Source organism: Cydia strobilella, chromosome Z (genome assembly GCF_947568885.1).
Source record: "Cydia strobilella chromosome Z, ilCydStro3.1, whole genome shotgun sequence".
NCBI classification, from domain to species: Eukaryota; Metazoa; Arthropoda; class Insecta; order Lepidoptera; family Tortricidae; genus Cydia; species Cydia strobilella.
Window position 1 is genome coordinate 36801893 of NC_086068.1, and position 22923 is coordinate 36824815.

General features: G+C 37.8%; 1 protein-coding gene and 1 long non-coding RNA gene across 2 annotated transcripts in view; both read right to left on the reverse strand.

The window, feature by feature from the left end:
* Positions 1-15602, reverse strand: part of LOC134754912 (peptidyl-prolyl cis-trans isomerase) — a 44454-nt gene extending 28852 nt beyond the window's left edge. Inside the window, exons 1-2 of the mRNA XM_063691386.1 lie at positions 15267-15602; positions 13367-13558 (exon numbers count right to left, since the gene is read on the reverse strand). Coding sequence (XP_063547456.1) covers positions 13367-13558; positions 15267-15476 — 402 coding nt within the window. The 5' untranslated portion in view covers positions 15477-15602. The remainder of the gene's footprint in view (positions 1-13366; positions 13559-15266) is intronic.
* Positions 1-22923, reverse strand: part of LOC134754984 (uncharacterized) — a 261683-nt gene that overhangs the window by 45745 nt on the left and 193015 nt on the right. The window lies entirely within an intron of this gene.

Here is a 22923-nt window from a genome sequence, read left to right on the forward strand (position 1 = left end):
CCAATTAATTTGTGGCTTAAATATGAAGTTAAGTATCGCTTTTGGAAAATAAGAAAGTAGAATGGTAATTACTCTTTTATAGATGGAAATGATATTGCATGTATGGTAATGATGATGTGTGAACTAATTTATTATGTTTTAAACCCATATTAAAAAAAAAAACTGGCAAAGTGCGAGTCGGACTCGCGTTCCAAGGGTTCCGTACATTACACAATTTAAACAATGAATTTTTATGTGAAATGTCTTTAAAAACCCCGTAGGGGTCGGATCAAAAACTAAGTAATTAAGTCCGACTCACGCTTGACTGCACATTTCTAATAGGTTTTCCGGTGATCTATAGGTAAAGATCTATCTTGTGTATTTTTTTCAAAATTTTTGACCAAGTAGTTTCGGAGATAAAGGAGGGGAATGGTCATTTTTTGCCTATTTTCTTGAATAACTTCTAAACTATTTATCTTAAAATTATAAAAAAAATATATTTGAGATTCTCACAATGAGCTCTTTCATTTGATATGTAACACGATATAGTTTGACAAACTTTATTTTTTCATTTTCTCATTACCCCCCATAAGTGGCCTCCGTGTTTAAAATTAATTTGCTTACATTACATGTCCATCTTTGGGTCACAAACTTACATATGTGTACCTAATTTCAACTTAATTGGTCCAGTAGTTTCGGAGAAAATAGGCTGTGACAGACGTACAGACAGACAGACGCACGAGTGATCCTATAAGGGTTTCGTTTGTTCCTTTTGAGGTACGGAACCCTAATTATGTAAGAATTTTTGTACATAAGACTAGCTACACAAATTATTTTCGGAAAATTGCAATAAATACATTATATTTACATAAATAAATAAATAACAAGTATTTGTATTGTATATTTTTACTAAATTTATAATCCGAAATAATCAATTTAAGTATTTTTATTGCTTTTTAGGGTTCCGTACCCAAAGGGTAAAAACGGGACCCTATTACTAAGACTTCGCTGTCTGTCTGTCTGTCCGTCTGTCACCAGGCTGTATCTCATGAACCGTGATAGCTAGACAGTTGAAATTTTCACAGATAATATATTTCTGTTGCCGCTATAACAACAAATACTAAAAACAGGAAAAATATATTAAAGGAGGGCTCCCATACAACCAACGTGATTTTTTGCCATTTTTATAGGTAATGGTACGGAACCCTTCGTGCGCGACTCCTACTCGCACTTGGCCGGTTTTTTTTTCCAATGTTAGTATCATATTATCAATACCTATTTTATTCTTATTATCAGTTAAAACCCGCATCTTCCATTATAAACTGCATATCTCGGTATTTTTGTCAAAATAGAAAACTTTATTTCTAGAATACAAATAATAGTAGTTAATAACTATTATGCCACATATAGAGCAGGCTCCATAGTGCACTGCCTTATGGGAATATAGTTCAGATCCGGAAACCGCTTTCAACTTTTAGTATGTTGCTGGGCATGGTACTGGGTCTCTAAAACTGCCGGGAGACAGCGGCGCCGGCCATCTACTTCAGCGGAATGACGTCATCAAAATGACTCCCGCCTCGGTGAGAATATTGCATATTGCACCCAAACTATGCATTGCACATACACGTGTGGGGTATTAAACGAAAGCCAATAAAATATTATATACTTCACTAGTACACTATGTACCAAAATATACAATAGTTTAAGAGAAATTTAATAATAAATCAAAATGATGAAGAAAAAAATTCGATTATTTGGGTTTTTCAACCAAACCAAAAGTCGGACGTTAAAGCAATGTACTACAAAATTAAAGCTCATGTCTTAAGCCATACACTGATATCAAAATAATCAAAATCAGACCAAAAATGTGAAAATTATGCATCAAAATATAGGTATTTGCTAGAAGAAATGCATTAAAGTTAAAAAAATCGAAATTGGTCATTTTCAGGAGAGGTGGGAGTATCTCACCATGCCATTTGGGCTGAAGAACGCAAGTTGTGTGTATCAAAGGGCAATCATGAAGGCGTTAGGTGATCTAGCGCACTGTTTTGTTGTGGTTTACATAGACGATCTGCTGATTTTGTTATCTACCGTTGAAGAAGGTCTCGAGCGTCTTTTTTTTTATCTATTCTAAAGCGTCTTAAAATTGTGCTAGAGGTGTTGACAAAAGCAGGTCTTTCTTTAAACTTATCTTCATTCTTGAAAAGGCGTATAGAGTTTTTAGGCTATGTCATTGAAGATGGTCGTGTGCAACCAAATCCAACCAAAGTTGAAGCGCTAACTAAGCTTCCTCCGCCAACGACCATTACCCAGCTCCGTCAATTTATAGGGTTGGCGTCATATTTTCGGCAGTTTATTCGCGATTTTTCCAAAACCATGACTCCTCTATACAAACTGACGAGTAGGAAGAACAAGTCTCTTGATTGGCGACCAGAGCATGAGGAGGTTCGTCAAAAGATCATTGCGCAGCTGTCTACCGAGCCTGTGTTAATGATCTACAATCCATATTTCCCGATAGAAGTTCACACTGATGCGAGTGCGGATGGCTACGGTGCTATTCTTCTGCAAAAGGTAGACAACAAACAACATGTCGTTGCTTACTACAGCCGCCGTACATCTCCAGCTGAATCCCGGTACCACTCATTTGAATTAGAGACCATGGCGGTGGTCAACGCTGTCATGTACTTTAAGCACTATTTGCAAGGTCGTAAATTCAAGGTTGTCACAGATTGCAGTTCCGTGAAGGCCTCAAAGACTAAAGTTGATCTGTCCCCGCGTGTGCACCGTTGGTGGGCATACCTGCAATCGTTCGATTTCAGCATTGAACACCGTCAGGGCACTAGGATGTCTCATGTTGATTGTCTGTCTCGAAATCCTGTCCCAGCTGAACCCTCAACTCCGATAAAGCTTGTAGATCAAAAACGTGTCAATTTAGCAACTCTGTCTGATACATGGTTACAGGCTGAACAAGAAAAGGACAAGGAAATTCTCAAAATTATGTCTGATCTGCAGAATGAAGTCTTGTCAGAGGATGTTAGGAAAACATACGAGGTTCGCACTAATATTCTCCACCGTAAAGTGCAGCGCAATGGGCGAACTCGTTGTGTTCCTATGGTTCCGCGTGCTTTCAGGTGGGCGGTTATCAACAACGTTCACGAATCGATTATGCATCTTGGATGGGAGAAAACTCGAGAAAGTTTATGACCATTATTGGTTCCCAGGCATGTCCAAGTACGTTCGTAGGTTTGTTGATAGCTGCATCACGTGCAAATTATCCAAGCCACACTCTGGGCGAGTCCAGGCTGAATTGCATTCGATTCCGAAGACCCCCATACCTTGGCATACGGTCCACATGGATGCTTCTGGTAAGCTCAGTGGTAAAAATCATGTCAAGGAGTATGTGTTCGTCATGATAGATGCATTCACGAAGTATGTTCATTTGATTCATTCGAAAAACATCGATAACAACCGTAGCATTAGGGCTCTCAATAGTAGCATATCTTTGTTCGGCGCTCCGCAACAGGTGATCGCGGATCAAGGGCGTTGTTTTTCTAGTAAGGAATTCTCGAACTTTTGTCGCAGTCATAATATCAAATTGCATCTTATCGCAACTGGTGCTAGTCGTGCTAATGGGCAGGTCGAAAGGGTCATGGGTACATTAAAAAGTATGTTGACTTCGGCAGAAACCAGTAAAGATCGATCCTGGCAGGATGCTCTAGGTGATATTCAGTTAGCCATGAACTCTACGGTCAACCGCGTTACCAAAGCTAGCCCCCTTGAGCTGTTAATAGGCAAGGTTGCCAGACCACTTAATTTGATGGCGCTTGATGACAATGATGCTATTGACTTAGATACAATAAGAGAGCAGGCATCCCGAAACATGGTGAAAAGCGCGAAATATGATAAAGAGCGATTCGATAGTAATAAAGCCAAAGTTCAAAGTTGCGCCGCAGGTGATTATGTTTTAATTGAGAATGAGGAAAGGAACCAGTTAAAATTGGACCCTAAATTTAAGGGACCTTTCAAAGTCATTGAAGTTCTCGATGGTGACAGATATGTGATAAAGTCGCTCACGTCTAATAGAACGTACAAATACTCTCACGATAGAGTCAGAAAAATGCCCGAGCAACAGGTTCCTCCTGAATTGGACTTGGCTTGCGATGATTCTGATAGTGCCACAATTTCAGACTAAAATTTTGATTTGAATTCACACTTTTTTTTTTTGGTATGCTTTCGATGGACTGGAGGCAGCCCGATGGACTGGGCACTACTGTTTTGCTTTCGATGGACTGAAGGCAGCCCGATGGACTGGGCACTACTGTTTTGCTTTCGATGGACTGAAGGCACGCCCGATGGACTGGGCATTGTCTAGTAACTGCATCGGAAGTTCCGGAGCATGTAAGAGGTGCACGTGGTCTGCTTTTTATGTGCAGAATACTCTTTGCGAGGAGTAGCACTTACGCGGCTGAGATGGTTAACTTCTGATGGGTTATTAGGTACTAGCAAGCCGATGGACTGGCGTATCATCCGTGTGATGAAGACACCGAAGGAGGACTGGTGTAATTCCGTGAAGTGTGAATTCAGGTTGATTTTTGTATATTCTGTTTTATTAATCCGATGTATGGCATTTGGCACTATCATATGAAATCACAATCTGATTATATTTTGACCCTAATACTATTTCTTTGCAAATTGTGCTGATTGCAATAAACACCATGTGTGAATTTATGTTGTCATAATTCAAGTTTTATGTCAGGATTAGCCGAGCGAAATACTTTTGATTTTATTTGTTTACAGATAATGCTCCCGAGGACGGGTGATGGTCAAGATGGCTGTGTCGAATTGTGATGGCGGCGCCACCAGTTAGCAATGATGTTTATTAATATTTTCATTTTTTTGTTTGTCATAAGCAGGTAGCTTCATGTAAACAATCCGTGCAGATCATAATTGTTCGATCGCTGTCAACTGGTAGCGACACCTGTTGACTGTAACCATAAATCATTTAATTTTCTTACTTGCAACACCTTGTTCAAATCTTAATTCTTAGTTATGTTGGCCAACCTGTATACGTGTTTGCGGCTGTTCTTTATTCTGATTTGGTTGTTTAGAACTAAGTTGGCCAACCTGTAGGTACACAGTTTCCGTTCTTGCTTTATTCTGATTGGCTCTTGTTAATTTAAATGGAAACTTTAATTTAGAGTTTAGTTGGTCAAACTGTATACTCTTTCCGGTCGTTCTATTTTCTGACTGGTTCTCGATTGTAATTGTTATCTTGATAACACACTGGAAACGCAAGCATTGGGTTTATAACTTAATTCTGATTGGTGGACATGGCTCTTGGCGGAAGACGGTATGGAGGTGGTGAAATGAAACCACGAGGAGAGGACATTTTGATCTAGCATTCGGTGCGAAGTAGACGTGCTCGCCAAGAGACTTGTCAGTTTCCACTATACCTAGGTTACCTAAATACCTAGCTGTTATAAGCTATTAGTTCTAATATAGTTCGATATCTTGCGTTTTGTAACAAGTGTTATTTCTTATTGCGTTAGTGCAAATAAAAGTTATTAATCAAAGTTTATAAAGCTCATCGCTATGTCCGTAACCCGTGATAACGCCCAGTCTCCTATTCCGGCCGCTCCAGCCGGGCTAGCACATGACAGCCGCGAGAGTATCTCGCCGCGACATAGACTACCCGTCCCCCTTTAATTCATACAGTTAGTAAAAAACGGGTAGTCTATCTCGCGGTGAGATACTGTCGCGTCAATCATGTGCTCGGCCTACTGATCCGACATATATAGGTATATACACGAACTTTTCTAAAAAAAGTGATTTTTCTTTGTTTGTAGCTCCTAAAATATACAATGTTTTTATAAATAATGTATTAACGAATCATAATATATTTAATAACCTTTCGTTTGATATAGCACACGTGTATGTATGACTCATGGTATAGTTATAATTTAGATTTTGCAAATTTCGGTAGTGGTCACATGTATGACGCCATTATTTGTCACTCAGGCACGATAGAGATTGTCTCCCAGCAGTTTTATGATCCTTTTTATATTGCCAATAACATACTAGAAGCTTATGCGGATTATCCTGAAAATGACCAATTTCGTTTTTTTTTACTTTAATGCATTTGTTCTAGCAAATACCTACATTTTGATGCATAATTTTCACATTTTTGGCCTGATTTTGATTATTTTGATATCAGTGTATGGCTTAAGACATCAGCTTTAATTTTGTAGTATTTACATTGCTTTAACGTCCGACTTTTGGTTTGGTTGAAAAACCCAAATAATCGATTTTTTTTTCATCATTTTGATCTATTGTATATTTTGGAACATAGTGTTTAAGTGAAATATATAATATTTTATTAGCTTTCGTTTAATACCCCACACGTGTATGTGCAATGCATAGTTTGGGTGCAAAATGCAATATTCGCAACGAAGCGAGAGTCATTTTGATGACTTCATTCCGCTGAAGTAGATGGCCGACGCCGCTGTCTCCCGGCAGTTTTGGAGACCCAGTACCATGCCCAACAACATACTAAAATTTGGTTGCGGTTTCCGGATCTGAACTATCTCTTCGACCGTTTCCCATAAGGCATAGTACTACCAATGAGATGTTCGTTTGCAAAAATAGCGCACCGCGGTTTAACTTCTGATCCTTGTAGTGGGGTTCCTACGCTCCTAGAAACCCGATGTTGCCGGGCTGAAAAGTGGTGCCGTTACCCCCACCAGCCCTTTGAATTTCCCCCTTACAATTCTCATACATTAGCTATCGAAAAAATCCCACCTTTTGCACAAATTAGACTAATTTGAGTCTAGCTCTTAGCCTAATTAAACTACCTAATTAATACTACATACTACTACTACATTGTCATATTTTTTGTTTCCAAAAGCTAGTATTTATATGAGATTTAGACTTTAAAAAGAAGTTGCACGGACCGGCCCCTCAGTGAAGTTCAGTTTGCAAAAATTGCGGACCTCATTCTGACTTCTGATATACATTGTATTGTTAGCATTTTATATTCTGTACTATTTTTATATTATATAGTATTATTCCAAGCTTAACAACGGAACGGCTTAATAAAACAATATGGCTAATACTGTACCAACATAAGGTGATTGTAATATTATTTCTAATGACAGTTATTGAAAGCCCGCCAAAAAGCATACTTTGAGCGTGTAGGGCTGATATATGTTATCTGTGACAACTTAGCCTTGCCTGTCAACTTGTAAAGAATTACGGCTTAAATGAGAAAACCACTAAAACCAGATTTGTAAAACTAATATTAATTAAAAACCTGTCAAGAAGAACATCGTCTTTATATTTGTAGGCAGCATACGAATCCCCAGAACGAGGCTCACAAGGTGGGCTATCAATTCAGAAGTGGGATAAGTTGGAGCAGCTTGCTTCAAAACCGACGCCCGCCAGTTGGAAAATATGTTATTTCTATAAATTGGGAGCCAAAGGTCAGAGAATTCCAGTTGTTTTCATCTGTTTCCACTGTGTTTTGGCAGTCTGAAGAGTTACTAACAAATCTGGGAGTTGGAGAAAGTGATATCTGTTTAAGGAAAACTAACCTATTTGAATAAACTAACTAATTAAATTAAGATTACATAGCGTTTTTTGTGTCGTGAATATTCATGTGTGTAATTTCTTTCTTTTTTTTTGGTAATTGAAATATCTCCAATAGCTGTAATAGTACCCAGTGATTAATAATGTGTTTGGCTTCTCGTGAGCGTATTGATTCTGAATATTACATTTGAATTTTACTCTGAATTTACTTGCTGTAACTATCATTCTCTTTGTATATTTGATTTGTTTTGATATTGTCAGTTTTTAACAGTAAAAGTGAAAATGGGAAGATCCCATGGTTGTAGTAGAAAGTGTGGCTGGAGAAGTAAGACAAAAGTCAAGTGCAAGTACTGATCCATCCTTCCGAGGATGCACCATATAAACAAGTAGGTCTCATGATAGGGCACACACATATAAAAATAAGTGTAGTTGTAATGTAGGTATTCATCTCATTTTCATAGATGGTACCAAGGCTTGCTATCAGTTCTTTTCACAGGGCCTGAATGGAGATGGAAATTAAAAATGGCTTTTCTTATTAATGAATATTATGGAGATAAACATGTTCAAACTGATATTGGACAGCGCTTAGCCCTTATGATAAATTGGTAATCAGCATGACATATCCGGTGAAATGGCTGGTTCAGGTAACGGTAATGATGGGGAAGAGTATAATTGAAATGAATAAAAATAACCATTTTAAGTCAATTTATATCAGCAGGGTGCAATACTAGGCATAGGTTGATTTTGATAGCCCGAGCATCCTGAGGAGAGAAACTAATGCTTGAAATTTACTCATGGACCTAGTCCATGTCACCTTGATAACTTAATTGTGGGGCTTTTGCAATTTGTTAGTTAAGCATGTATGAAGGAAAGTAGTTACTGTAGAAGTAGACAATGTCAGAATGATAATTTTTTTTTTTTTTTTTTTTAACTAGTTTATATATGATCCGTATAGAATGTTGTTAAAATTATTGATGACTTATGGGGTGTATGAATCTATAAGTAAATATGTTTTCTTTTCAAGTCCTGTAATGTTTATGTATAGACTTTGGAGCATTATACACAGTTACTCCTGAGGGATTATGTACAATTCATCGGGCTCACAAGCTATTGCAGGCACTTTAGTTGCAGCCAGTTAATGGTCTTATAAAAGCAAATTATACCTATTCTACAAATTATTAGAACACGGACCGTTGCCTAGTACTTTAGGATGATTTAGGAATAAAATATGTTATATGTTCAAGATATATCTAAAGTATACCAAAAATATGAATGCCAAATAATAATTTCCCAAAGTTAGGAATATTATAAACTTTGCTAGACCATTAAAGTAGTAGATGATGGTATTGCCATTTGCAGCACAATGACCAAACATGATTTCATACCTAGAGTTGCGCAATGATATAATATTTTACAAGCAAGACCCGTTGTTGTGGAGATCTCTGGGGAAGGCCTATGTCCAGCAGTGGACGTCTTTTGGCTGATATGATGATAATGAAGGGTACAAGCTTATGTACAACTTAGAGAGGGTACTAAAATACTCCCATCAATCATAACAAGGTGTTACGGTGTACAAGAAAACTTATATGTGACTGTGAGATAAGTATACTAGTATGCATACTTAGGTAGTGGTTCAGAGTGAAAGCAAAGGGTAAAAATGGTTACTATCAAAGCAATTGATTTATGCTAAAGATGTTATTAAATAGAAAAGTAATAATGATGATATATGTGAAAAATTGCTATCAACTGATGTTTATTAATCATATACTGCATAAGATATTAACTATTTATAAAGATAAATTTAAAATTGTGATAAGATTCCTACAAGAGTAAGAGTAATATGAATTGTGCTAAATAATGTAACTGTGAAAGATGTACATTCTACGAGTATTACAACATGTTATTCAGTGAGCCAGAAAATCTTAGAATGTAATCTAATCATAAAAGATATTTCAATACAACTTGTTATGGAGCGAAACAGAGAAGCTTCTGATATTGTGTGATTAAGAGATATGAAGGTACTTATCCATGATTATTTTCTAAAAGTGAGTTAGAGAATTTTGTGATAAAAAAGTTTTTTATAATAATTTATAACACAGTTATTATAAGAGCGAATTTATAAATAATAATATGGCAATTTAGTATATGCCTAAAAATAAAAGAGTGATTCAGTAGTGATTCAGTACAAAAATCTTACAATTATTCAAATTGAGCGAGTGATACAGTGAGTCAGGTGAATAGCTGCAAGGCTGTAGTAAATTAATAATAGTGAGTCGGTGATATGTAAATCCATGTATTTTGTATTAAATGAGTAACAGTGAGTCAATGACATGAGTCCTTGTATTGATGTAGTAAATGAGAAAAAGTGAGTCAGCTGTCAGTGATTTGTAAATCCATGTATTTTGTATTAAATGAGTAACAGTGAGAAAATGACATGTATTGATATAGTAAATGAGTAACAGTGAGTCAATGACATGAGAGTCTATGTAGTGATGTATAAGGTGAGTAACAGTGAGTCAAATGTCATGTGAATCCATGTATTGATGTATTAAGTGAAAAACAGTGAGTCAATGACATGTGAATCCATGTATTGATGTATTAAATGAGTAACAGTGAGTCAATAACATGCGAATCCATGTATTGATGTAGTTTATAAGTAACAGTGAGTCAATGACATGTGAATGCATGCATTGATGTAGTTTGTAAGAAACAGTGAGTCAATAACATGTGAAGGCATGTATTGATGTAGTTTATAAGTGAGTCGTTGCAGGCATTGGAGGAATGCCTGTAGTGATGTAGTTCGTAAGTTGAATAAAATTGATTCTATCATCTGTTGTTATGTTGTGCATTATGTGAAATGTGGATTAAGTGTATTTAACTCTTTAAAACGTAGAGACGCGTTATATTCCAGGATTGGCCGACTGTTAGCATTTTATATTCTGTACTATTTTTATATTATATATAGTATTATTCCAAGCTTAACAACGTAACGGCTTAATAAAACAATATGGCTAATACTGAACCAACATAAGGTGATTGTAATATTATTTCTAATGACAGTTATTGAAAGCCCGCCAAAAAGCATACTTTGAGCGTGTAGGGCTGATATATGTTATCTGTGACAACTTAGCCTTGCCTATCAACTTGTAAAGAATTACGACTTAAATGAGAAAACCACTAAAACCAGATTTGTAAAACTAATATTAATTAACCCTTAAATGCATAATGATGTATATATGCATCGTATATTTGATGGTCCGTGGCTCAATATGCAGCTATCCAAAATCACATTTATTACTTTTATACAGCATGACACATCTATTTCAATTTATTAAAAAGTTATACAAAAAATCATGCATTTAAGGGTTAAAAACCTGTCAAGAAGAACATCGTCTTTATATTTGTAGGCAGCATACGAATCCCCAGAACGAGGCTCACAAGGTGGGCTATCAATATAGATCCCAGACATCCAATTAACAGATGTTGCCAACCAGTTTTGTGGTCCCCCTCCCCCCCCCCCCCTTCCCCCCCTCACAAATATTATTAGTAAATTACAAAGACTTTTGGTTTTAATTATTGAATTTCATTAGAAAAGTTGTACTTAAGACGATTCTCGCTGATTGGTCTTGAGCGTCTCAGCCTCTCTGTACCCGCACCTCGCTCACTGCGATCGTACGTGAATTTCGTCTCGGCGTGTGCGGTGCACAACGAGGTTCAAAGAATAAGCTACAGCCCAGAGGCGCGCGGCATTTGGCGCTATACCTCGTATTTGTGTATCTTTTGCAGATATTTTGTCGTTTGAGTATGAGTAGATCATGCGTTTAGTGGAGGTCGTGAATTATAATAAAAATATATTCCCTTATGCATTATACTTTACAAGCCACAATTAGTTAATTTGTGTTTTATCTGTTTCCTACAAATAAATACCTAAGTCAAATCGACAGATTAAGATTTATAGCTAAAGCTTGGTATGTACTAAATTGAGGCGTACAGTGCGTTTATTTTATACAGGTTTTTCTTTAATCTGTAATAAATATATATAAATAATGCCATTAATAGTTAACTTATAAAATTAAAGTACCTACTACCTACATATACTACTACTACAAATGTGTTATTTTTCGAAGATCGATGTTTTCTCAAACATTACGTGGTAATATCATAATTATTAGGGTTCCGTGCCCAAAGGGTAAAAACGGGACCCTATTACTAAGACCCCGCTGTCCGTCTGTCCGTCCGTCCGTCTGTCTGTCTGTCACCAGGCTGTATCTCATGAACCGTGATAGCTAGACAGTTGAAATTTTCACAGATGATGTATTTCTGTTGCCGCTATAACAGCAAATACTAAAAACAGAATAATATAAATATTTAAATGGGGCTCCCATACAACAAACGTGATTTTTTTGCTGTTTTTTTCTGTAATGGTACGGAACCCTTCGTGCGCGAGTCCGACTCGCACTTGGCCGGTTTTTATTACAAGCGAGCCACAACCAAATCAGCGCTTTGCAGTCATTTATTTTTTTAGTGGTGAACGGCTATGTATGATGAACCCCTGTGGACGTCAGCTGCCGCTCCGTTGATCGGTTGAGGAATGGCAGCTACCGAAACACGCAAAAAAGTTGTCATCGCCTCCCGCTTGATACTGTGTCAGATGATAGTTTAGATGCTATTGTGAATTAAAAAATGGTCAGCCGGTTGTATCTCGGTGGACCGTCAGCTGGTCACATGAACATATAAAAAAATCTTTTCAGTCATCGCATCCCATTTCATACTTTGTCAGATGGTAGTTTAGACGATATTGTTAATAAAACAAATCGTCGGCCGGTTGTATCGCGGTGGAAAGACCGTCAGCTATTAAAACATTATTGTTAGTTTTAAAATAATTTTAATTGATTTAGCCGTTTAGTAAAAATAACCAAAGTTACCCGCAATATGGCCCGTTTTATTATTTTTATTACGGTAAAACTATACATATCAGGAAAAAAGTTAAATGTTATAATTGTTGAACAATAAATGAAGATTCATATATATTTTTTTCATAATTTTTTGTTTACCCATTTAGAAGACATAATACACCAAGTTGACCCAATGAAATAATTACTGATTTTTAGTAAAAAACTTTTTTTATAAAAAATCTAGCGATAACATAGGTTTTTTTGTACTCTATTTTAGGAAGATTAATAAGCTTTGAAATGATACTAAATAACCTGATAGCTTTCCTATAAAAATGCTGAGTATAAGAAATTCAATTTCCTATAATACAGTTGCGAAAAAATAAGATAAACAACAAGTAAGGTTCGCAGTGAACATTTTTGACATTATGAAGAGGTGGTTTTTTTTTAGCTTTTATTCGACTAGAATCGATTTTGTTATTATTATTGAACCCACTTCAGTTTTTTTTTTTCAAATGCATATTCTAGTATAAGACAGAAACAATTGTAAATATAAAACATTTTGAGTTTTAATCGTGTGTCGATAGATGGCAGTGAATTTACTGTGGTTACAAAATTTACTATGACATTACCAGTCTATCCTATTATATCCTCTTTGATATACATAACAGAAGTTTGTAGACCTTGATATCTTAAAGTGCTATAAATAGTTTCAATTCTTCTCTGTTCTTCTCTTTGAGAAATAAACTCCCTACAGTTACCACTTAACAGGTGGGAAAAAATATTACCGAAGGTAACCAATATTGCCTACTTTCTGTGTGTCCACACAGCTGGGGAGGGCGTGGGCGGTTCCGCCTTTTGTATATAAAAATTAAATATTGAAAATAATTTTAGTATGAGATGAAACTTACTATGTTAGCCTGAGATACAGACACCTCTTTCGCTTCATCTTCTGCACCATCTTTGGCTAAAGGCAATGTTTCACCAGCATGTTTTTGGAGCCATGTGTCTTCCGACCAGACAGGGCGAGTTGAGCCTTCTTTTATGCGCTGTGGTGCAGCTATATTTACACGAACTGTGCGTCCAAACAGCTCTGAATCATTCTGCAAATACCAATAATACAATTGATAATCAGCCTTTTATTTTATTACAGATAAAGCGTCACATCAAGTTCTCATAACCAAGGTGCGGAATTCTTATAGCAAAAATTCAAATGTCAAAGGGACCAAATGATTTTATCAACAATCGATAACTGACACAGCATGACAATAAGAATGTATTTTTTGTGTTTTATTTTTTAAACTATGTATAAATAGGTTCTTTAAATAATTATAGGGCCAAGTATCTAAAACCAAATTTAATAAATCTCCTGCATCAGATACAGAAGGTATATAATTTATTATATGTATAGGTATCTTAGGTTTTAATGAAATAAATGTATATAATTAGCAATAACCATAAAACAAATGAATGGCTGAGACAACAGAGCAAAGTCAATGATGTTATAAAACGCGTAGCCAATTTGAAGTGGGAATCGGCTGGTCATATAGCACGAAAGACCGATTCGTGGAGCAAACGACTACTCGAGTGGCGACCATGGGGGGAAGAGCGTCAAAGTAGACCCCAGATGCGTTGGACATTAAGAATACTGTGGGGAAACAGTGGCTCCAAGTCGCACAGAACCGCGACGATTGGCGCAAAATGAAGGAGGCCTACACCCAAAGGGTAGAAAAAGGCTAAAGAAAGAGAGAGAGAATTAGCAATAAATGTATTTGAAACGTTTTCAGCATGAGGAGAAAACCGAAATCATACTGAATAAGTAGGTACTCGATGAAAAACACCGATAACAAGAAAAGTTTATAAAATATTATGTGCTGATCAATGCACACTAAAAGAGGCAGTTAGCAACCTGAAAACATTGCTAGGCTTCATGGAGGAGCTGGAGTGGTTAGAGTAGCGCTACCTTGTTTCTCGCAAAATAGGCACAATAGCTGTCGAGTTGCGGAAAATGCCCAGAAGCACTAACTAGCACTAACTATGTGCTGATCAAATAAATGTAAACTTTCAATTGTATTCCTAATTATTACACTTATTTGACCTGATTTAAATATCGATAAAACATTGTATTCTCTCCCCTTGACATTTGAATTTTTGCTATGAGAATTCTGCCCTTTGCTCACGACCTGACACACTGTCTATTTTCAGCATAAAAACGGATCCGTTACTAAAAGATATTAAATCTATTTTTAAACTATCATCATTCTTCATATCTTCTCCTTCTTATGCAATAGTACAGGCCATAAGATCCTTCAGCATTTGAATTTTAAGAACTCTATTATAAAAAAATAGTCCTTATGTTACTCTATATACACTAAAACTAGCGGAGGTTATTTTAGCCTTACTTAGTTCCACATGTTCAGTCAGCATCAAATAAATAGTCACAGCCAAAATGAACAAATGTAATGTAACACATCCTTATTTCTTTGGTAACAAAACACAAAGGAGCATTGCTATATATTTCGCCACTTTGTCTGTGACCCTTTGAGATTCCTAAACTGTTGTCTGCTACAGCATTTGGCTGTTCTTCTAATGTTTCCCAACCCCAATTATAGCCGTAGGAAATTTAATTGACTTGAAACTATGTGACCCTGTTGAGGTCATCAAAAATACCAACCTTTGGTCTTGTTGGAATAAGGGTACACCGGGTGTAAGGGGGAATAACGCTAGCTGAAAAGCCACACATTCGTCAGCAAACTAGTCTTAAAAGAGAAGTAAAAACCATGTGACTTGGTTATCATTACCGTCACTTACCATGTTATCGATGGCAGCCAAAGCATCCTCAGCGTTCTCAAATTCAATGAACGCAAAACCTCTGTGCTTCTCAGTTTCATAATCCAGGGGTATTTGGACATCAACAAGCTCTCCAAAGGGCACAAACGCGGCGTTAAGAATTTTGTCATTTACTTCCTCCGACAAGCCACCGACATAAATTGTGCGCTTAGAATTAGGTTTGCTTGTCATTTTATAATTGCAGTTTTTGACACGTGACCACCTCAAATAAAACAATGAGCCAATTTAAACTGAGAAAAGTCCTTTAGCGCACAAAATATGCACTTAATGGGAATAACATAGATGCGGCTTACCGCGTGCGCCCGTAAGGGATAGATAGACATAGATGACGTCATAAACGTGGTCGTGGGGATACCATATTGGGAAAAATTACCCCAATATTTGATATCACGTTGGGGCGATTACCCTGGAGGCAAAGTTAGCTTGTTTGATGGCTTAGACATAGTATAGTAGTTATAGACATGTAATCGAGCGACCAGGGGTAAGAGAAAGACATATTCATGTATTAACAGGTTAATATATGGCAGCATAATCCTTTTTCTCTTTCACTTATAAATTTCGGTATTTCGCCATCGCCTCCTACCTATGCTGCCATAACCCGACCATGAAAAAAAACCCGGTCGGTGATAAGGACAAAGCATGGCACTATTTTCTCTTTCCTCTTATAGGAATCGCAATAAGACTGTCTTTCTCTATCAAAGAGTGTCAGGCCCTTGTTTGACGGTATTAAAATTGTTGAATAAAATGTCAATGGGCCGTTCTTTTTAGGCGTATGAACAATAAAATACCTCCTATAATTCGCGCAGGTGGTACAAAACTAAACATGTTTAGTAAATAAAACGTAAAATAAAATGTATTATGAGTTTTAATTTTAAGAAATCACAAATAGCAATCACATTATTCACACCAATTAATGTACACCACATTTAATCTTCACATTTGTTTTTTTTTGGAATTAGAAGTACGAAAAACTTCGAGGTCAAAATTACCCATAAAATTATGATATTTTCATCTGGTATCCCTAACATGATTGTTATGTAGCTAAATCATGAATCTAGTATAACTGGATCGGTCATGAGGGGTGGGGGAAAATGACCGAACGGGATAGTCTTATGTATCTTTCAGTAGGAGTAGCAGAGAAAGCGCTGTTATTGTTTGTCCTTGTCATAGTTTCACTTTTCCACCGCTGCCACCTCAGAATAATGACTAAAGCAAAGAAGCCGGACAAAAATAAAAGCTTGGTAAAAGATATCGTATTCACAACACGTTATTACTTTTTGTCTATGAGTGAGTGAGACAACAATCCGCAAGTTCTTTCGTTTTTTTCAGTATTGTCATAAGATAAACTGAGGGAAATGTCAAATGGTCCTATGTGGTTCTATAATATAATCCAGCCAAATAAAATATATGTTCGTTATTTCACAGGTAGGTGTCAACTGTAACAACTTGACATAGTCGTATTATTTTAGTTGAAATATTTCGGGATGTTTCAGCGGTCATCTTGGTTTATTTTAATTATATTTTTGCTATTCCTGAAAGATTGTTGGAAAACGTGCTGAGTTTTTATTTGTAATGGTTTGAAGTTCCCTTTGTGATAATGTCTTGTGTGATCGAGGGCTGTAAATCGAATACAGGAAGAAAAGAAAATACGCACGAACCGATAACCTTTAATCGGTGAGTTTTGTTCAATTTTGAAGAAATTTATTTATAGGACCTGACCCTAAACATAGAAATCGATATGTTGTTTATGTAATTATTACTTGCATTCAAGTCTATATAGATTTTTGCATATATTTTCGAACTTTTCTGCTAAGTATGAAAGGTTATATTTTTGGCATAGTGATGTATCGACCTCAGATTAATAACCTATCGACATTTACAGCTTTCTTATAGTTTGGCCCAGGACTGTCTCATTTTAATTGATGAGTACAGTCAAGGGCATAAATATATATACATTCCCAGTCTCAAAAATATGTGTACGCTCAGACAATAAAATCGTGTTCACATATTTTTAAGCCATTTGTCTGGATCGATATTTTTGCCTTCGACTGTACCTATAGTTTTCTTTGTTCTTACTTACTGACAGATTGTGTTTGCCAGACTATAGTTTAATACTAAAAACCGGTCAAGTGCGGGTCGGACGCGCGCACCAAGGGGACCGTACTTTTTAGTATTTGTTGTTATAGCGGCAACAGAAATACATCATCTGTGAAAATTTCAACTGTCTAGCTATCACGGTTCATGAGATACAGCCTGGTGACAGACAGACGGACAGCGAAGTATTAGTAATAGGGTCCCGTTTTTACCCCTTGGGTACGGAACCCTAATAAAATGATCATTGATGAATGTTCCTTTTATTAATATTGTTGGTCACAAAACTCAACTTTTTATTTCAGATTTCCAAAGGACGAGGAATAGGGGATATTACTGCAATGTTCTGCCACCAGAGTGCAGCACTAGCTTTTTTAGTGCACCGTAGAGTAACTTATTCATACTGTACCTTTAACAGGTTTTTGACAAGTTTTCAGGGGACCTACCGGAAAACTCGAATCCGAAATTTCGTTATCTAGCTGCCTCTTTATCGCTCGAATACGCAAGAGTGACAGAGATGTTAAATAACGAAAGTTCGATTTTCTTGTTTCGCGATAGACCCTCAGATTGTGATAATGGCGCCACCTACGCCGAGTTTCGCGTAATATTCCCTATTATTAAATAATAATAAAATATTACACGAACGTTTTTTTTTATTATTTCCTATTTGGTACAGTCAGCTGCAGAGAAAAGGTACCCCACGTCCATACTAATGTACAGAACTTTGTATGCAGGGGGGTGCCTTTTCTCTGCAGCTGACTGTACATGACTAGAAACTATACTTAGTCTTTTAGCATTAGAAAAAACGGTAAATCATTTCCACGTGTCTTTTTATTGACAAGTTTTTTTATAAATATAACAATATTTTACTTATGAAAGCAAAAGTATGTAAATGATCGTATATTATATTTGTTGTGACTTATTTTCCAAGTGTTTTTCGATAAAACGACACGTTAAGATCGCTCGCCTTCTTTCTAATGATAAAAAAACGAGAGGTATAGTTAGACGGTTCTGAGTGGTAGACTGCAAATGAGATAAAAGCTATATTAGGTACATGCATTAATCCTCATATCAGGCGGCTCTTTGATTCCAAGGATTGCATAATTTTTATACTTTTTAACGATTTTTAGAATATGAAAATTATAAAAAGTGTAAAAGTTATGCAATCCTTGTATTCCACGCATTTCATTTCATTTCATTTCAACGAGCCGCCTCGCCTGCTACAGATTTCTTGAAATTGCCGCGTTTTTTCAGGTTCAACTTTCATTAGCCAGACTATTATCAATTTGCCAATTTCGTGATTATTATTTTACACGGCACAAACTTATGCATAATTTATCGATATAAAAAGTCGACACAGTTACATCCCTAGCAAATTATCAAACTTATGACACCGTACGTAAATGAGAAATAACAAGCATATATGCATCTCTTTTCGGCACATTATCTAATTCGTAAGGAAGTAAAGTACGGGTATACATATTTGCGAAGTATTTTTGCCCGACTTCTATGCTTTAGTCATTATTCTGAGGCTGCCACAACCGAGGTTGTGGCAAACAAATAAGTACGTGACATGTGATGTTTGTTCGTTGCTTGTTTAATTATCGTTGTTTTGTATGAAATTGTGCTTTCTCTTATGAAATATAGTGATGGTTAGCGTTTTTAATTGCTTGAACTTTGATAAAATACTGGTGAATTGTTCTGTAATCGGCTGTAATAGCCGCTCTGAGCAAAAATATGAGATCATAACCTTTCACACGTAAGTACGGTATTTTACACCTTCCTCTTAACGCAATATGTGAGAATAACACCGTAAAATTACGTTACACTTAAAGCAATGTAGAAACAAACGATTTCAATAAAAATATCACAATTATTTACGCAAATTAACAAAACATTATTTGTAAAATTATCCGCCCTAGTCTGGCTAATGAAAGTTGAAACTGGAGAAACGCGGCAATTTCAAGAAATCTGTATGTAGCAGGCGGCTCGTTGAATACAAGGATTGCATAACTTTTATAATTTTCATATTCTAAAAATCATTAAAAAGTATAAAAATTATGCAATCCTTGGAATCAAAGAGCCGCCTGATATGAGGATTAATGTATGTACCTAATATAGCTTTCATCTCATTTGCAGTCTACCACTCGGAACCGTCTAACTATACCTCTCGTTTTTTTATCATTAGAAAGAAGGCGAGCGATCTTAACGTGTCGTTTTATCGAAAAACACTTTGAAAATAAGTCACAACAAATATAATATACGATCATTTACATACTTTTGCTTTCATAAGTAAAATATTGCTATATTTATAAAAAAACTTGTCAATAAAAAGACACGTGGAGATGCTTTACCGTTTTTTCTAATGCTAAAAGACTAAGTATAGTTTCTAGTCATGTACCAAATAAGAAATGAAAAAAAAACGTTCGTGTAATATATAACTTTTTTATTTAATAATAGGGAATGTTACGCGAAACTCGGCGTAGGTATCACAATCTGAGGGTCTATCGCGAAACAAGAAAATCGAACTTTCGTTATCTAACATTTCTGTCACTCTTGCGTATTCGAGCGATAAAGAGGCAGCTAGATAACGAAATTTCGGATTCGAATTTTCCGGTAGGTCCCCTAAAAACTTATCAAAAACCTGTTAATAATAATAATAATAAGCCCGCAGGGCAGCTTGTGGCGAGCTGTTGGGGAGTGACGACCCCACGGACCCGAGTGCTCCAGAGAGTCGGTCAGGGTCTCCGTCTCCGGCGTGTCTTCGTCGGTCGGAGTGGACCCCAAGGGGACCCGCAGGACTCTCAGCTCTGGCTTGCCTTCATTGGTCGTCCAGAGGGAAGTCGTAAGAGCTATATGCTCCAGGGGTGGAAGTGAAAGATGCATAAGACGCGAGTTGGCACAGTGGCTGGTAACAGCCATTGGGTAGAAAGCGGCGCACACCTCTCGACACCCCTGAGCCTCTCACACCGGTGTTGCTCCTGGTCGTCTTTACGACGGCAGTTTCAGGGGCCCATCTAGTCAGCGGCGAGTCACCGCCTGCCTCGATAACGTGTACAGACATTGTTATGGCAGGTGTCCGGACCTCTCAGCAATAGCCCAATCTTTCGACCAGCCAAACTTCAATCCATAAACCGGTATACTGTTCACTTTTTCTACAATAGTCCCAATGCCTGCTGCGACCGGTTCATGGGTGTCTATTGTTGCACCTGTGAACGGGTTCCAGCAGGTATTCTACATGACATTAAAGCTCTCCAAGGGGCCTCTACGTGTTGGATAAGACCGGGATTTATAGGCCCGTGAAATCCAGAAGGGGATACAAATAATAATAATAATAAAATGTTTTATTGCAGGTATAAAAAAAAACCCATACACTTCTTAATAACTAACTATAAACTAGCTAAACAAACGAAAATAAAAATATTGAGTATTAAATATAATTCAATACTCAATATTGTTATTTCCGGTTCTCATTCTGATGAACAGATAGCCAGTGCCTAAAAACATGACTATTTGGGTTCTCACTTATCGTCCTCAGAATTTCGTACTTGGAACTTCTAATAGCTTCCCAAAAGGAGGCTACTCTTGCTCTGAGAATCGCGAAGAAGTTAGGTACTCTGGCCGTCGCAAACATGTCTGTTGCACTACAGCAGGGGTCGGCAACCTTTTAGCAGCCAAGGGCCACATAGCGGTTAGCAAAATTGCAGCGGGCCGCACACTTAATAATTCGTGAATTTATTAGACAAAAGGCTACATTGTCGTTTGTCAAAAAGGACACCTTTTAATATACATTTTTATGCAAAAGAGTGCCGAAATTCAGATCGCGCTTCGCGAGTTCTTACATACAGGGCGCCCCTACGCGTCTTACATGCAGGGCTCTTGCGGCGTCCCTCACAGTTATTCAGCGCCATTCGCGCGCTCTTACATACACACTTAAAGGTCGGGCGGAGCCGGACATTCATCGCGCTTGGCGCGCTCTTACATGCAGGGCTCCAGCGGCGTCCTTCACAGTTATTCAGCGCGCTTCGCGCGCTCTTACATTCAGGGCGCCTGCGGTGTCCCTCAGTTATTCAGCGCTATTCGCGCGCTCTTACATACAGACTTAAAGGTCGGGCGGAGACGGACATTCATCACGCTTGGCGCGCTCTTACATGCAGGGCGCCTGCGGGTTTCGTCACAGTTATTCAGCGCCCTTCGCGCGCTCACACACACAGGGCGCCTGCGGTGCCCCTCACACTTAAAGGTCGGGCGAAGTCCGACATTCAGCTTTTACATGCAGGGCGCCCTTAAAGGTCGGGCGAAGCCCGACATCCAGCGAACCCTCTACACTTAAAGGTCGGGCGAAACCCGACATTCAGCGTGCTTCGCGCGCTCTTACATTGCGATAGGCAGACACTCATATTGGCACGTCTGTGCATATTGAGTGATCAGCACATTTAATGTAGATCTTGTGATAACCCAACCCAATTCCAAATAATTAAATTGAAATGAAAGACTTTTCTTTTTCACTCGATCACTTTAGTGACGTAGGACTGATGTAACCCGGAGGCTCGCGGGCCGCATGCGGCCCGCGGGCCGCCGGTTGCCGACCCCTGCACTACAGTATCTAGGCTTTTGCATCAGGATACGATATGCATCATTATACTGTACCCTGATGCTACTATACGCCCGCCTCGTGTACCTAGTCCATAACTGGCACGTGTAAAAGCTTTGGCAATATGCTTTAAATAGCGCGATTTTGACCTCGTCTGAGCAACGACCGAATTTACGTGCCAGCATATTGCAACGAACGGACAGAGCCCTTCTCTCTCTTTCAATATCTGCGTCATCGTGTAAGGTCTCCGTCACAATATGACCAAGATATTTGACCGACGTTGCAATCCGAACTGGTTGTCCATTCAAGAACACTCGTGGGACCCTGTCCGGACCCTTTCCACACCTAAAAACCAGCAGGTCAGATTTGTTCACGTTATATACCAATCCGTGATTAGCTGCATACGCTCACAAATCGCTAGTAGGTCACTGATACCATGGATCGAGCTGCTTAGAAGCACCATATCGTCTGCATAGCTAAGGTTATTTAAGTAAACATTACCTATATGACAGCCTATTCTGGTACTTCTCAGCTCCTCGATCGGGCCATTGACATAGATGTTGAACAGGTCCGGAGAGGTTAGCCCTCCTTGGCGCACGCCACGTTCTAACCTATAATCATTAGAAAGTACGTCTCCCCATCTTACATTGTTTGTTTGGTTCTCGTACCAAAATCTCAACAGACTCACGACATCCGACGCTACCCCAGACCCAAGCAGTTTCTTCCAAAGTAGGTTATAATTAACCAGGTCGAAAGCCCTGCTTAGGTCCAGGAAGCACGCGTACACCGATGTGCCTCTTTGGGTGTAATAGTTTACACAGTGTTTAAGCGAAAATATGGCGGAATCTGTCGAGAGTTGGGGCCGAAAACCAAATTGTGCATCACTTACTTTAACATTCCTCATCAGTTCGGGCTGCAACAATCTCTCCAAGA